We start from the raw sequence: 15,269 nt of genomic DNA on the forward strand, positions 1-15,269 counted from the left end.
ACACACACACACACACACACACACACACACAGACACACATTCACTCTCTCTCTCTCTCTCTCTCTCTCTCTCTCTCTCTCAACTTATGATCATAATCATAATAATAATAATTCCAACTTTTGTTGACACGGATAATTGTCTAATGGATTGTTGAGTTTTGAGAGTATTACAGTGTGTTTACTGAATAAGAGGTTGTTCATATTTATCTACAGATCACAATGTGGGACTTGGCCAATGGGAAGCTCCTTAGAACGATCACAGACGCCCACCCACCTGGAACAGCAATTTTACACGTGAAGGTAAGATTACCACCTTTTAGTAAGTCAGTGCAGAGCAAGCAGAGTTATTTGGTTGTGTCGATTTGTCCTGATATGTAATGGTAATTAGTTTTATACCATATATTGAAGATTCAGTCTTAGGTTTGATCAGTCAGGACTCAGGTTTATTCTTGAAGAATGGCGGCTGACCATTTATGAGACAGAGACTGGGGATCCATCCTCCCTCACAGAACTTCACCTCAGTATATCTGACTTGTTCCTTGAGGAACAGTCTGTTAAATACACCGATATCTAAGGGGTGTTACCGTCTATTGAAATGGGCCATGCATGCAGGGTTCTTTGTCTCGACCTGGGGGGGGGAAGGTGAGAGTCTAGTATCACACCTCACTACCCAGGTCAGCCCAAAGTATATTCACCAAGGAAAGTCCACTCATGGCTAGTTAAATCCAAATAAAAGTAACAATTATAACTAGGTATAATATCATTGACTTATTGACTATGGCATATTCTTATGACCTATGCCGGTCCCTTTATATGGCACCGACAAAAAGCTTTTCATATGTCTTATTTCTCCTTTTCTTTCTGTTTCAGTTCACTGATCATCCAGCGTTGGCTGTGTGTAATGACAGTGGTGGCTCGGTGTTTGAGCTGTCGTTCCGGTAGGGAATTATTTACATCTTTGAATTATTATTGGTGTTATAAATGTTTCCATATAACCATCTATTACAATTGAATGATGACATTTTCCCTCTCTAAAAGCAGAACAGAAACATAGTTTGTCTACAGAAGTCATCTCAGAATGAGATTGCAGTACTGACCTCCACCACTAGAGAGCAGTAGTTGTCTGTGTCCTGTTGGCAATATGTGCCTTGCTTAAAGATGTAGTCCGCAATTCGGTTTCGCAAAAGGTTGTTGATATTTGAGCTCAACAGCCAATCAAAGTGTGTGGATTGTTTAAGGCTCGATCCAAGCCACTATTTTTGTTTCCCATTTACAGAACCAGGACTGGGTATGAACACCAGAGTTTTTTTGACCGCAAACACTGAACAGACAGCTAGATTACCGCAAGGTGCAATTCACTGAATTTGACAAAACATGTATGGAATTAGAGTCGCGGATTACACCTTTAAATTGACGTTCAGATATATGTTAGTCTTTTAATTGGACAAATATGTATACCTGTAGGATTGACCTGGGTTGTGCTGGGTTAAGCGACTTTCCACCGCCAGGCAACAGAAAGCAATCTCTGGCCCAAATAGATGCCTGTGATAGGATAAAAGCAGACTGGGGGCATTTGGTAATAGTCTTAGCTGTCTTCTCCCCTGCAATAAATGACACTTTGGGGATATTGTCTAAGACATTCACCGCTCTGTGCAGATGAATATGGTGTCAGATACGTGTGGCCAATCTTATTGTCTGTGTTGCTGCAAATGAAACTGTCTCACCTGAGCCTAATGGCAGTGGGTAGGGGAACAACATGAGAGCCATTTTATGGCGACAGTTTCCCATTTTTCCTTTTCACGTTCCATTGACCTGCATGACGGCGTGTCCCGCTAGCTCAGGGTGAGAGTGCTTCTTGGTGCCGGGTTGAGTTATATACAAATAACACTCTTGTTTTTTTTCTCTGTTTCCTGCTTCATTTCTTCTTTTCCCTCCTTTCTCTGCATTCTCTCTTTCTATGTCCCTCTCTCTCACCTTCTCCATGTCCTCATCCAACCCTCTCTCTCTATCTCTCTCTTCCACCCTCTCCATCCTTCCCAGGAGAGTGATGGGGATGCGCACCTGTGACTCCCGCTGTCTGTTCAGTGGCTCCAAGGGAGAGGTGTGCTGTGTGGAGCCCCTACACGCAGGCTCGGAGCTCAAAGATCACCCCATCACCCAGTACTCACTGCTGGCTATGGCCTCCCTCACCAAGGTATCACCTGGCCCTCCTCCACGTCACTGACGACTTTCAAACATGATTTTTATTACAGTCAATAGTTTTATAGTTTTAATGGGTTTTGATAATAAATGAGTTGTACAGTTAATTAAGTTCATTTACAATGTGAATGTTTTTGAGAACATCTTGAGACACAATTAACTGTTTTACGAGCCCTGCAACATCGATACACTTAACATTCTATTCTATGCATGAAGCACGGAGGGTACTCACCCATGCTGCCATATCCCCCTATGACAATGGCATTGGATTTGGCTTCAGAAGATGAGATCCTTAACCGATAGTTATGTAGATACACATAGTGTGTAGAGACACACCCAACCACACTGCAGAGTCTCGCACTTTGTGTTGGAGTAAGAGTGTTGTAAGCTGTTCAGAGTACATCTGTGTAGCTTGTTTTCTCTTGCCTTCTCCAACACTTAATTGGTCTCATTTGTCAAAGGTAAACCATTGTATGGAATACACAGTCCCTCGCTGATAGTGATAAAGCAGCAAAGGCAATAAAAGGCAATAAAAAGCACCTACACACAGCAATGCGGTAAAATTGTGAGGCAGTTCCATCGCTATGCTTGATATTGTTTTGTTTGGATTACAATTTCCTTACGCCATGCAAAAATATTATATGTACAGTTATATTTCAAACAGTGGCGTAAAATTAAGTCTCTTAGTGTCCCTCGCTCCCCACTCTCTTTCCACACCCATCTGTCTTCTAGGCTTGTGAAGTTTAGGACGCATTTCCCCAGCCTCTGTGTCCTTGACCAGCTAAATTTGAAAGACCGCTCTGAAATGGCTGTTATGTGACGGGAACACTAAATATTGCACCTCACTGTACCGTTCTGAGATGAGCCGTATGTGTTTTGTCCTCATTTTTTTTCTTCTCTTTCTATTGTTCTACCTGTACTGTAGATATTGGTGATTGGACTAAAACCGTCCCTGAAGGTGTGGATGACTTTCCCCTATGGCAAGGTACTGAAGTGCATTCTGTTGTCTGTCTGGGAGATTTATATTTCTGGGTGATATTTTTTTTTTTTCCGTAAAGATGGGTAAGAAGATTGGTCAGAGATTTAAGCTGTCACTGCAATTCATCATTACACTGCATAAGGTTCTTTTAGTGGAACCCTGAGCCATGTGATGAATGCTTGCAAGCAGAACCCCTTCGTAGTTCGTGCAGGCAGTCAGGTAATGGCAAAAAAAACGCTAAGGCACTGGAAGGTACGAGAACCTTTCAGGGTTCTTTGGTTTGACCTCTTTGTCATCTGACAGCAAGTCATCATTTGGCATTTGGCCTGAATGAGGAAGAGACAGGGAAGGGATTTGAAGAGAAACATTGTTGGGGCTTTGAATTGTCACACCTACCATACCACTGAATTTGAATCGGAAGGAATCAGAAACACTTCTTTTCTTACATATATGTCACGTTTGAGTATAAGGATCATGATGACTTGTATTTTTTATCTGTGGACTGAAATTTTCTTTTTATGCTTGAATGTAAAGCGTGTGCGCTACAGCGCTAGGAAACTGCTTTCAAGTTGGTCATTCAGAAAACACAAAGCTGAGTGTCCTTGAAGATCAGCCACCGCATTTATCTAGTTCTTCTCTAGCTCCCTTTTATTCCCACTCTCCCTTTTTCTCTCTGGTCAAGGTAGTAAGACAACTGCTTGCATAAGCATTTAGCTGCGGTTGTAATGCTCAACACATGCCTTGTTATATGGCCCTATTCAAATGTGAAATGTAACAAACTCGCTGCGGCCTTCAGTAAGATGTAATTTCCTTTTTTTCTCAATGCGGCAAAAGCACAACATGGTGTTTCTACCAGACTGAGAATCAGCTGAACTGTTGGTGTTTCCATCCCCTGATAGAGCCAATGTGTGAAGGCATGAATAAATAATGTTGCCATGTAGTTAACCTCTAAGAATAAAGAAACCTGGGTAAATGGGCATCGTAGGAAAAGCTATTAGCTTGTAGATGTTTTACAGTTCAGTTGTGGTCACCAGCAACAGTTAACCATGTCACCCGTGTTTCCTATCTGAGTAGCTTTGTTGGCTGTGTCCATCTGATGTTGTTCAATTTAAGGTTGTGTTGATTGAAAGCTGCCTGGTTGTTCTCTTGCAGACTGATCCTGCTAGCGTGCCCCAGTTAGCCTGGCAGTTTGTCTCCGCGCAGAAAGCTGTCAACCCTATCCTGGCCTTCTGCAGAGGCGACCATGTCCACTTCCTGCTTGTAAGATACAAAATTTCAGGATATTGAATTTTAAAAATTAATTCAGTGTCATTTTATTTTTCACATCGTATCGTTTTAATATTCATTGTCAAAAAAATCTGGCAGTTGTGAAATGGAATGACTTTGTTCGACTATAAGATGCTTTGGTTCCCTGCTTCAGGTAAAAAAAGATGAGTCCGGAACCATCCACGTCATCAAACAGCGGCAGCTACATCTCAACTGTGATGTCATCAGCCTGAGCGTAAGTTTCAGCCATCTCCTAGCACACAAAGTCAGTCTATGGCAACACAAACACGACAGCTACACAATGCTATCAGTCCTCCCCAGTTGGCTCCATGTTATTCATTATTGAATCTACATTCTGAATGTCCGAATCTTATCACATCCACAACAAACAACTGTTTTTATATGGACAGCCACTTATCTTCCCTTATCTTATCTTATCTTATCTGTCGATTTTCCCAAGATGTTTTCTTCTTTGTCGGCTGCGCTGTATTAGATTTAGGGCTATCTGATTCATTGGTATTTTAGTCAAAGGGAATTTGATGAATTTCAGGTTGCTGTATTGTTTCGTTAAGAAATGAAACCCAGATTTGCTATATTGTTTTCTGTTTTTAAGATAAGATAATTTATCCACACACCTTAGCACAGAGTTGGCAACTCTGCCTAATTTTCCCCAACATGGGATAGGATGTAAAGGGGAAGAGGTGAATATAATTTTAGCTCTCTCTAATCTCACATGCCTTCTTTCTCACTTTTGCTATCTACCTTTCAAATTCAACTCTGTCCCCCTGTCTTGCTTTTGCTCTCTCTCTCTCTCTCTCTCTCTCTCTCCCCCTCCTTCTCTCTCTCTCTCTCTCTCCCCCTCCTTCTCTCTTCTCTCGTCCTCTCTCCCTCTCCCTCTCCCTGTCTCTCAGTGGATCAACTCTCGGACGCTGGTGGTGGTGGACAGTGTGGAGAAGCTGCACGTGGTGGACAGGCCCAGTCAGGAGGAGCTGGACATGGTGGACCTGGCTGAGGTGCAGCTGGTCTACAACAGCAGCCACTTCAAGTCCCTGGCCACCGGTGGCAACGTCAGCCAGGCCCTGGTGAGTCAGGGGCAAGTCTATGGACTTAGACCCATAGTCACGAGGGATCAGTGTTCACGGCCAAGTATAAGAAATCAGCAAGGGAAATTAACATGGGACAGGGAAGTAAAAAAATCAGTAGAACTGTACACGCACACACACACACACACACACACACACACACACACAGATAACTTGAATAGATATGAAAACTACAGGGAGTTGAAATGGTGAAAAAATCAGGTATTCATTGTTTTGATAAGGTCCGCTTTAGACTTCAAACAACATGCTTATTTGTAGTGATCGCTGTTTGTTGTGTTAGTTGTCTGCTGTGTTGTCTCGTGTTGTTTTGTTTTGTTTTATTTTTCCATTTTTTAACAAATATTAAAAGAAAAAACATCATCCGTGGGGTTTAAGATTTGCATAGTCAAAGCCTTGAATGAAAGACTTGAATAAATTGTGCTATGCAATGGCACTCTTTAAGCAATGTCTTCATACTGTTTAGAATGTATGATAATGAAGCGACCATAGGATAAGGTGAAGGACTCCTAGGAATTTGGCTACCCACCTTAATAATGTAGCATAACAGAACCACTTCAGTCTGCAGGCGAGTGATATAATTGTATCAGTCTGTATGGCCTTTTCTGTCTTTGTGAGCGATCACCTTCTCCAAAATCTATCATTGCTGATCCATTCGGGGCTACAGCGATGCAGTCAGTTTTTCCCAGGCCGGTTTCTTTCCTTGCCCTGCGGTCTGGTTCACCCTCCGTGAGGTTTCTAATCTCCCCTCCTACCCTGCAGGCCCTGGTTGGAGAGAAAGCCTGTTACCAGTCTGTGTGCAGCTATGGAGGCCAAGTTGTCTACCTGGGAACCAAGGTAATTCCATTCCTCTGTGGCAGTGATGTGAAAACACCCCAGCAGGGCATTCATAAACTCATCACACACACACACACACACACACACACACACACACACACACACACACACACACCTTTTTTATCTTCAGAGGAAATGGGTTCTGGCAGACGGTCTTGAACACCTACATGACAAATCTGGCGTGCTGCAATGTTATTATCCTAATCAAGCATCTCGCTTGCCAACAAAATGCATCAAGCTCCTGGAAGTCTCCTGTGCACCGCCTGCTATTTTAGCCAAAGCCAGAATCTGAAAAGAGGGGAGAGGGGGAGGGAGAGGAAAAGAGTAAGAGAGAGAGAGAGAGAGAGAGAGAGAGAGAGAGAGAGAGAGAGTGAGAGAGTGAGAGAGTGAGAGATGGGGAGTGAAGGGGAGTGAAGGAAAGGGAGTTGCACACAGACTCTAACTATACAAATCACAACCCTACACTGTGTGTGTGTGTGTGTGTGTGTGTGTGCGTGTGCGTGTGCGTGTGCGTGTGCGTGTGCGTGTGCGTGTGCGTGTGCGTGTGCGTGTGCGTGTGTGTGTGAGAGCTGAGGGAGAGGGCAAGAGAGGAAACACCAGAGTAATCAAAAGTGGCCGCCACACTGGGCCCTCTCTCCGTCATCCATTAGGAGGTGTTTACAGAAGGGCAGCAGGGTGATTATGAGTTGGCACCTCATGCCCGAGTCCTCTGCAATCTCTACTCACTCACACACACACACACACACACACTTTTCACCTTCACATGGTCTGCTAATGGAGATAGGGAGTACTGCTGTGAAGTTTCCCTGGAACTCTGGGTCACGTCCAGCACCAGTCAGAATAGCAATCATGACCTTAGTGATAGAATGGACCTACAGAAGCAGGACTGTCCCACTCTTCCTTTGCACTTACAGGCCTATGTGTTTAAGCATCATATTTACATTTACACACAATGTTTTTTTTAATTTGTTTGTGTGTTGTGTGTCCTTTCCAGTCAGTCCACATCATGACCTTGAGGAACTGGAGGGAGGTATGTGATCTGAACCAGTGCAGTGTTGCTGTGCTGAGAGACACACACACACACACACACACACTAACACACATTATATTAATAGAGGTTTAGTCCTCCTTTACCATTTAACTAGAGTGATACTTTGCTGTTTCAGTCATTGAACTTTCCAAAGAAAAATGACATTACCTCTAAAGACATTACCTTCTATTGCCTCTGTTCTTTGCCTCCCCTCAATGCCACCCTGGACACATCTGGCTGCTTCACCACCTTGTCCCGTGACCCCAGAGAGTGGACCACTTGCTGAAGCAGGAAAAGTTTGTGGAGGCTCTGGCCCTCTCCTGGTCCTTCCATGAGGGCACTGCCAAGGCCGTGCTGGGTGAGTTCACTCAGTCAAGTCATGCTGTCCATAATTATTGTTTTCATAGAGGTAGCAGTGGTTGGGCGTGGAATGGGTGCTGTTGTTGAGTAGTAGCTGTACAATAGCTGTACAATAGCGTTACAGTAGCGTTTGGTATACGTTTCTTCAAAGTAAATGTAAGCGGTAACATTCTAGCAGTAACATTCTAGTTATTATTTCCGTGACGATGCATCAGTTCCCTTCGATGAAAAGTCGTGATAAAAAAGGCCTGGCAAAAGGGACTGTCAACACTAATGACTGTTAATGACTGTTTCTGATTGAAACTGAACAATCCAAAGCCTGACCTCACTGGAGGTGCCACCATAGATTAGGCACGCTGAGGTAACCATGCAGAGAGGGAAATCATCACCCACTTTAAAGAATTTCCTCTTAAAAGAGATTCACCATGACCATAATAATAAAAAAGTCTGACACTTCTTGAAAAGGCTCCAAGGCTTAATTAATGAAACGGAAATGTTGAGCGTGGCAGTGAGTTTTGCGTCGTAGCATGACTGATAAGTCTGACTCGCTCACATCCATCCTCACTCTCTTTCTCCCTCTCGCTCTCTCTCTCTCACACACACACACACACACACACACACACACACACACACACACACACACACACACACACACACACACACACACACTGCTCATGAAACTCTCAGGATTATTTGGGGAACCCGCCAAGAGGAAAGGCGTAGTCGCTGACAAGGTGAGAGACTAGTGTTTGGCCATAATCCATCCACTATTTTCTACCATTCTATACATTTGGTCCCAGTTTATTGTTTTCTTTTTACTGCATGTTTTAGTATGAAATAAATAATGCTCTGTATGCTTCTCTTTTTAAGTGTATGTTATTATTATTATTATTATTATTATTATTATTATTATATGTTAATAAAATTATCGTTAAACCTAACTCTATTTGTTCTATGTGAGGTACATTCAGTAATAACATGTATTAACACAAGAAGTACATTTTATTGATTAGTGAAGTAAGGATTAAGCACATTTTATATGCACTTCTCTCAATCTGACATATTCTGATATGGAGGTCCCAGATATGGTCACATCACATCCCAATGACAAGGCAATTAAAAGCAGTGCCATTTCGGCACTGGAACCGATTTTGTCTGCCTGTACATGCAAAACCCATTTGAAATTATTGCCCCATTTTGTGGTGTGCATTTAAAGTTTGTGTCAATAAGGCCAGCTCCAGCCAAGCATTTAAAGATGATTTCCTTAGCAGACATCCATCATGCATGAACTCACTTTAATTGATTTTGCCTGCAGGCTCATAGTGAATGAGCAGAAGCTTCTCAGTTTCTCTGGGGTGTGTGGTTTTATCGGGTCTTACGGCCAACGCCGGAGTTTAGTACACGGTTCTGTTGCTAGAGCATCATGTCCATAGAAAATGGCTTGGATGTCAGTTAAATCCACATATTCCATTCCATTTTAAACAACCTGTCCAACTGTATGGGTTGAAATTATGACTTTCTTTCCTTAGCAACCGTTGCCACTAGTAAACGAAACTAACGTTACCCAGCTTTTGTGGCATGTAGTTAACTAATACGAATGATGACTTGGAATATTAATATATAGCTAGCCTTTGTCAATTAAAATTGCACTTGAACACTGTGTTTCTATAATTGTTATGCTTTATAATATAGCTAAATACTGTCTTGTTTTCACCATTTTAGAATGCGAGTGGAATTATGTTTTGAAACCTCTGGAAACATTTAAGTTTTACTGCCTCAGTAGTTTTTTGTCCTTACTGTAGCCATCTGGCCTAACACAGCTTAATAAGAGTTCTGTTTGTGATGATGTGTAACAAGTGCTGTACATTTCATTACATTAAGTCGTATTTTTGTAGCTAACTTTTCTGGTCTGCTCTTCAACATCTAGATGGTCGAGATCCTCTTCCAGTACGTGGATCGCTCTCTGAAGAAATGTCCGGAGCAGGGCAAAATCCAGGTGATGGAGCAACACTTCCAGGTCCGTCTGCCCCAGTAAACCCTTCTCTTTCTGTCAGAGAAGGGAGGGAAGACAAAGTCCACCCATACCTCCATTATCTACTCAAACTTAGTAGGAAGTGGCCACTTTTAAGTGTACTTGTCAGTGAGGCACACAATGTGTTCCATCAGAACACGAGTGGCCAGAAAAAATACCCTTAGTGTAAACAAAGACCTACTGGAAACCCGATTTAGGATTCTGCTGATGAGAATGAAGATGGGTAAATAATGGCAGAATTTTTCTTTTCTGGGTGGACTATCCCTTTCAGCTTAGATAGAAAGCTCAAGGCTTGTGTGGTATTATTTTATTACTGATGCTGGAAGACACCACACATTTTTCATGCAATCCGAAAGGTCTTCGATACATACTGAGTTTGCATAACTACAGTTCTCTAGTAGAGGGGTAATTGGTGCAGTCATCTGTTACTAAACAAAAGTTTGCTTCTTGTGTGCAACCAGAGTGGGAAGAGGTGCTGAGGCATGAGATTACACAGCTGTTTTGCCCCCGACATCAACTCAACTCAAAAACATTCTAATTTGTTTTTCTGTTTGTTCTTCTGGCATTGTTTTTTCTTTCCATAGCTCTGAGTGTCTTCTTATTTATTTATTTTATCAGCCACCTGAGCACACGAGGGGAAACGCTACAGCTAAACCCACTATTCCTCCAAACCTTTTACTTGTCTACCCCACAATGTAATAAGCTAGTGTTTGCAAATGTCAAGTAGTCAGTATTTGTCTATCTTTAAGACTCTACATAACCATAAACCTCTTGCCCTTTTTGAGCCTTTGTTGATATTCCGTTATCGAATTGTTAATAGTCTACACACCAAAAGCCGTAACATCTGAATATTAAGTGTACCTTCTGGCACTGGTGTAGGTCGCATAAATCGAGCAAGGTTAGGAGGGTCAGACAGACCTCGGGCAAGGGAAGTCCAGCTCAGTGCATTCAGTCAATCATGCAGTCCTGCCACTTAAAGCCTTAGGCTGCCTTTGTCAGCAGCCTAATATTGTGGTTCTCTTCCGAAACTGGCCCAATAAGTATTTACACTATTTATTTATTCGCACTATTTATACTATTAAAAGTGGTAGTTTGGATGCAGAGTAGCTTAACAACTGTGGAACATGAAATGGAGTGGTATGTTGTGTAATGTGAGTTTTTTAAGAGCTAGCCTGAGTCTCCTGAAAGCCTTTAATGCTCGATGTTCAAACAAGCAATCCTTCATTTCCTTTTAGGTTTAAGGTAAGGTGAGTTTGTGTGTGTTTATGTGTGCAGGGGGTGTGGGGTTTCGTTTCTTACAGATTGCCAGAAGCTAGGTGAAAGCCATTAATGTTTCTCCTCCCAACATCTCTGTCTCTATGTTCATCTTTCTCCTCTCTGTTTTTTTTTCTCTCTTTCCCTACCTCCCTCTTTCCCTCCCTCTCTCTTTCTCCAGGACATGGTGCCTGTCATGCTAGATTACTGTCTGCTTCTTCAGAGGACGTAAGTGATATGTGGAGCCAGTCAAAAGAGCTTCTGACTGCACTGCCAGCAAACCTATAAACGCACACACACACACACACACACACACACACACACACACACACACGTGCTCAAATGCACACGTACACAAACTGTGTCCTCTATACATGAACTTGGGTGAAGGTTCTATAATTGCTGCAGAAATGTGTGAGCTTGTCCACTTGAATGTATAATTTGACCGGCAGGTGATTGCGATAGCCCTCATGCTTTAGCACTGATTGGTTATATCCTCCTTGGTTGGAGGCTATTGGTGTTATGGTGACTGCGATAGCCCTCATGCTTCAGCACTGATTGGTTGTATCCTCCTTGGGGTGGAGGCTGTTGGTGTTATGGTGTTGTCAGTGTTGCTGTTGTGTGGTTGCGGCGGCATTCAGTGGTATCATCACCCACTTAACATGGTGGAATTATGTGCCGGTCTTCGGCAGCTCTTTGATTATAGCACTCACTCTGTTCCTCTCCTCTCTCTCTCCCCTCTCTCTCTCTTTCTCTCTCTTTCTCTCTATCTCTCATTCCCTCTCTCTAAACACCACTTCTTCTTTCTTCTCCCCAGGACATGGCCTATTTATATTTCACCCTTTCCACAGGGATGAGTTTCAGTCAACAGTTCAGTTGTGTGTGTGTGTTTGTGTCTGTGTGTGTGTGTGCGCATGTGTGGAGCATATCTATATGTGAAGGGTAGAGATATGTGTAACCATCTATGACTGTGGATGTGTGTATCAGAGAAATAGTTTATGTGGTTTTGAAGATTAGGTGTGTGTGTGTGTGTGTGTGTGTGTGTGTGTGTGTGTGTGTGTGTGTGTGTGTGTGTGTGTGTGTGTGTGTGTGTGTGTGTGTGTGTGTGTGTGTGTGTGTGTGTGTGTGTGTGTTGGGTGGGCGATATGGGAAAAAAATCATATTGGCATTTTTAGGCTGAATACCTAAACATGATACATATCGGTACTTTCTAGTGGGCTAAATGTTCAGCTGTAAGTCAAAGCCACATGTGAGATGTTACAAGCACTTTTAATAAAACAGACTGTGATCAAAACGCTGTGTAATCATAACCCCTTGTGGTTATAATCCGCCATCAAACACGTATACGTTTATTGAGGAATTACCGGTAAAATTTGCAGTAGGCAAAGCACCGCAATCGCCAGATTGCTTTCGTTTTGTCTGCAGATATTATGCTACAATTATTGCCCACAATAAACACCACTGGAAGTGCCTTGACGAAACCAGACATTTATTTCACAATCATAAAGGTATTAAACAGGTAGGGCCGTTGTCTTTTGTCTTTTTGAGAAGTAGCCTACGTTCATTTAGAAAGGTCCAGACTGAAGTTGGCTGACAAACCCTGCTGGCTTCACTGGCTAACAGTTAGCTAATTAGACCTATTACTTGTGCCTCAGTTGACAACCTTTTGAGCTGCATTATATATTATAACTCACTTTAGTGTCCGTGCCGCCCGACACGGAAAATACAAGTTAAATTTCCCTTCTTGACTGGACAATTGTATAGGCTTCCATGAAGTTATTTTGGTGATGGTTGACACATTATGAGAGAGACGGCTGAATCTGAGCTAGTGTGTGTGTTTGTGTGTATGTGTGTCTGTGTGTGTGTGTGTGTGTGTGTGTGTGTGTGTGTGTCTCTTAAACATTCAAGCCTTTGTCAGCATTTATTGATGTCAGCACTCCCTTATTGCAACACACTACCACACACACACACACACACACACACACACACACACATGCACCCAGACAAACACACACACACATACACATTGTCATTTTACGTGTCTTAAAATACTCTATGTTATAATTGATTGTCTCGTTTGCACGTAACAGCCTGACATGACTGTGTGTGAATATTGGAGGTGAGTCATCCCCAGGTCTCATTCCCTGCAGGGTGGAATATTAGGAGGTAATAGATCAGTTAATGACGTTGTTAAGAGAAACCAGTCATCAGTCAGAAATAAAACACAGGGCTGGATTTAACCAGTCAGATTTCAAGAACCCTGTTTAAGACTTAAGAGACTTCCTCCCCCCCCGTTGTGTCACTGTTATGAAAGCGAGTTTCACCTCCGGTCACATCTGCCCTTGTGCATGTCCCGACCTACAAAGGCAGTCTTAATGGGAAGCTCTGAGCTGAGAACAAAAAGAGAGAGGAAGAGAAGGAAATAAAGAGAGAGGAGGGCTGTGATGGAGAGAGAGCGGAATAAAAGAGCCACTCAGAGAGTTTTTTTGCTGTGTTTCTGTTTGTCTCTGTCGAGGGAAGAGAGGAGGGGGATGGGGGGGACGGGAGGTTGCCTGGAGATTGTCCTTGTATGGCAGCCGTAAGTGTTATTCCTGGCTGAGACTGCTCGCCCCGCTCCCGCGGACGCCTGTCAAAGCAGAAGCACAAGCATCTGCCCGTGTCCCCTCTACATACATACACACACACACACACACACACACACACACACACACACACACACACACACACACTTATTCACACACAGGGGACTGCTGTCTGGAGTAGCCACTGAAGTGGAAGAAACAGTGGGAGGGCATAGCTAGGGATGGTGAGACACTCGCTTACATGGCACACACACACACACACACACACACACACACACACACACACACACACACACACACACACACATACACTGAAACACATATTTGGACACATATGCAACCATATACAGACCGACAACCCCATAAACACATACCGAACATACAAACACAGACACAGCCACACACATGCATGTTAAAAAATATAAATAAAAAATATAAATAAATAATAATAAATAAATAAAATAAGTACAATGCAGCTGGCGTATATTAGATACAAGTTATTATTATTGCTACTGGCACAAAGGACTGGCCAAGGCGCTTTGTGGTGTGCCGAGAAGGGATGAGTCTGTGGCTGAAGGTGCTCCCGTAGAGGTAGACGTATATAGAAGCGTCTCATCCTTGTCTGTTGCCAGAGATGGTCATTAATGCGTTTGTCTCCTAGGGGTATGTGTCTCATTTAGGTGCCTTGTGTCTCTCACCTTCACTTTCCTACTCCTGGAAAGGCTGCTGTTGTTGTCACCCCTTGTCCAGATCCACTTTACAGCCCCCACACGCTTCCAAGGAGACGCACAGCCACACACGTGTGAGCATTTACACACACTGGCGCACACACACACTGGCGCACACACACACTGGCGCACACACACACACACACACACACACACGCACACACACACACACACACACACATTCACACTCACACACACACTCGCACTCACATATACACACTCTTTTTCTCAGTAATTCCCTAGGGCACACTCATTAGGGAAAGTAGTGTCAGTTTAGGTCTGAGCAGACAGGAGGAGAACATTTTCACTAGATTTACCCCTCCTCTCCCCTCCTCTCTATCTTTCGCTCTTTCTGTCTTTCTTTCTCTGGTTTCTCTCCTTTTGTGTGCGTTTTTTCTCTGCATCTTCCTGCCGCGATTATGCTGATTACCATCTCCGTCTGCTCTTGCTGATACGATGTGTCAGCGCTGTGTCTCATGGAAGTCGCTGGCGCTCCCTGTGCGGAGAAGAGGAGAGAAAAAACATTTTGGGAAAAACATTTTCTCTCCCTCATTGCAGCTCTCTTCTCTCTTCTCTCTTCTCTCTCTCTTCTCTCTGTCTCTGGCTATTCCTCTGAGAACACTGTTGGGATGTCTGTGTGGTGGGATGTCTCTGTGCAGATGGGGTCGGGATGGTAGTCTGTTTCAGACGGATCCTGCTGCCAGGAGAGACTCCCAAAGAGCAACCCAGTCTGGTCCACGTCTGGTTAGGATTTGCCTGACTTGCTCCAGAGACTGTGCTACAGACTCAACCCCAGGCCCAGTTCCTCATAGATTTGTATCTCTCTTTCTCCATATCAGTCCATTTTTTGTCATCTGTTTTTGTCACACTCATCCAAATGATTTCCCCCTTGTCTCACCCTGA

The 15,269-nt window shown here is 43.3% G+C and overlaps 1 protein-coding gene across 4 annotated transcripts in view; it reads left to right on the forward strand.

Moving 5' to 3' along the window:
* vps8 (VPS8 subunit of CORVET complex) overlaps positions 1-15,269 on the forward strand; it is a 39,493-nt gene that overhangs the window by 2,800 nt on the left and 21,424 nt on the right. For 3 of the 4 annotated variants that reach the window (XM_031558129.2, XM_031558130.2, XM_031558132.2), the window contains 13 exons: positions 213-299; positions 870-937; positions 2,040-2,193; positions 3,124-3,183; positions 4,330-4,437; positions 4,598-4,678; positions 5,355-5,525; positions 6,306-6,380; positions 7,375-7,410; positions 7,678-7,768; positions 8,458-8,504; positions 9,698-9,787; positions 11,238-11,284. In XM_031558129.2, the coding sequence (XP_031413989.1) occupies positions 213-299; positions 870-937; positions 2,040-2,193; positions 3,124-3,183; positions 4,330-4,437; positions 4,598-4,678; positions 5,355-5,525; positions 6,306-6,380; positions 7,375-7,410; positions 7,678-7,768; positions 8,458-8,504; positions 9,698-9,787; positions 11,238-11,284 (1,115 nt within the window). The remainder of the gene's footprint in view (positions 1-212; positions 300-869; positions 938-2,039; positions 2,194-3,123; positions 3,184-4,329; positions 4,438-4,597; positions 4,679-5,354; positions 5,526-6,305; positions 6,381-7,374; positions 7,411-7,677; positions 7,769-8,457; positions 8,505-9,697; positions 9,788-11,237; positions 11,285-15,269) is intronic. The other variant, XM_031558131.2, reaches the window with a different exon arrangement.

The sequence above is a fragment of the Clupea harengus genome, chromosome 21, assembly GCF_900700415.2.
Source record: "Clupea harengus chromosome 21, Ch_v2.0.2, whole genome shotgun sequence".
Lineage (NCBI taxonomy): Eukaryota > Metazoa > Chordata > Actinopteri > Clupeiformes > Clupeidae > Clupea > Clupea harengus.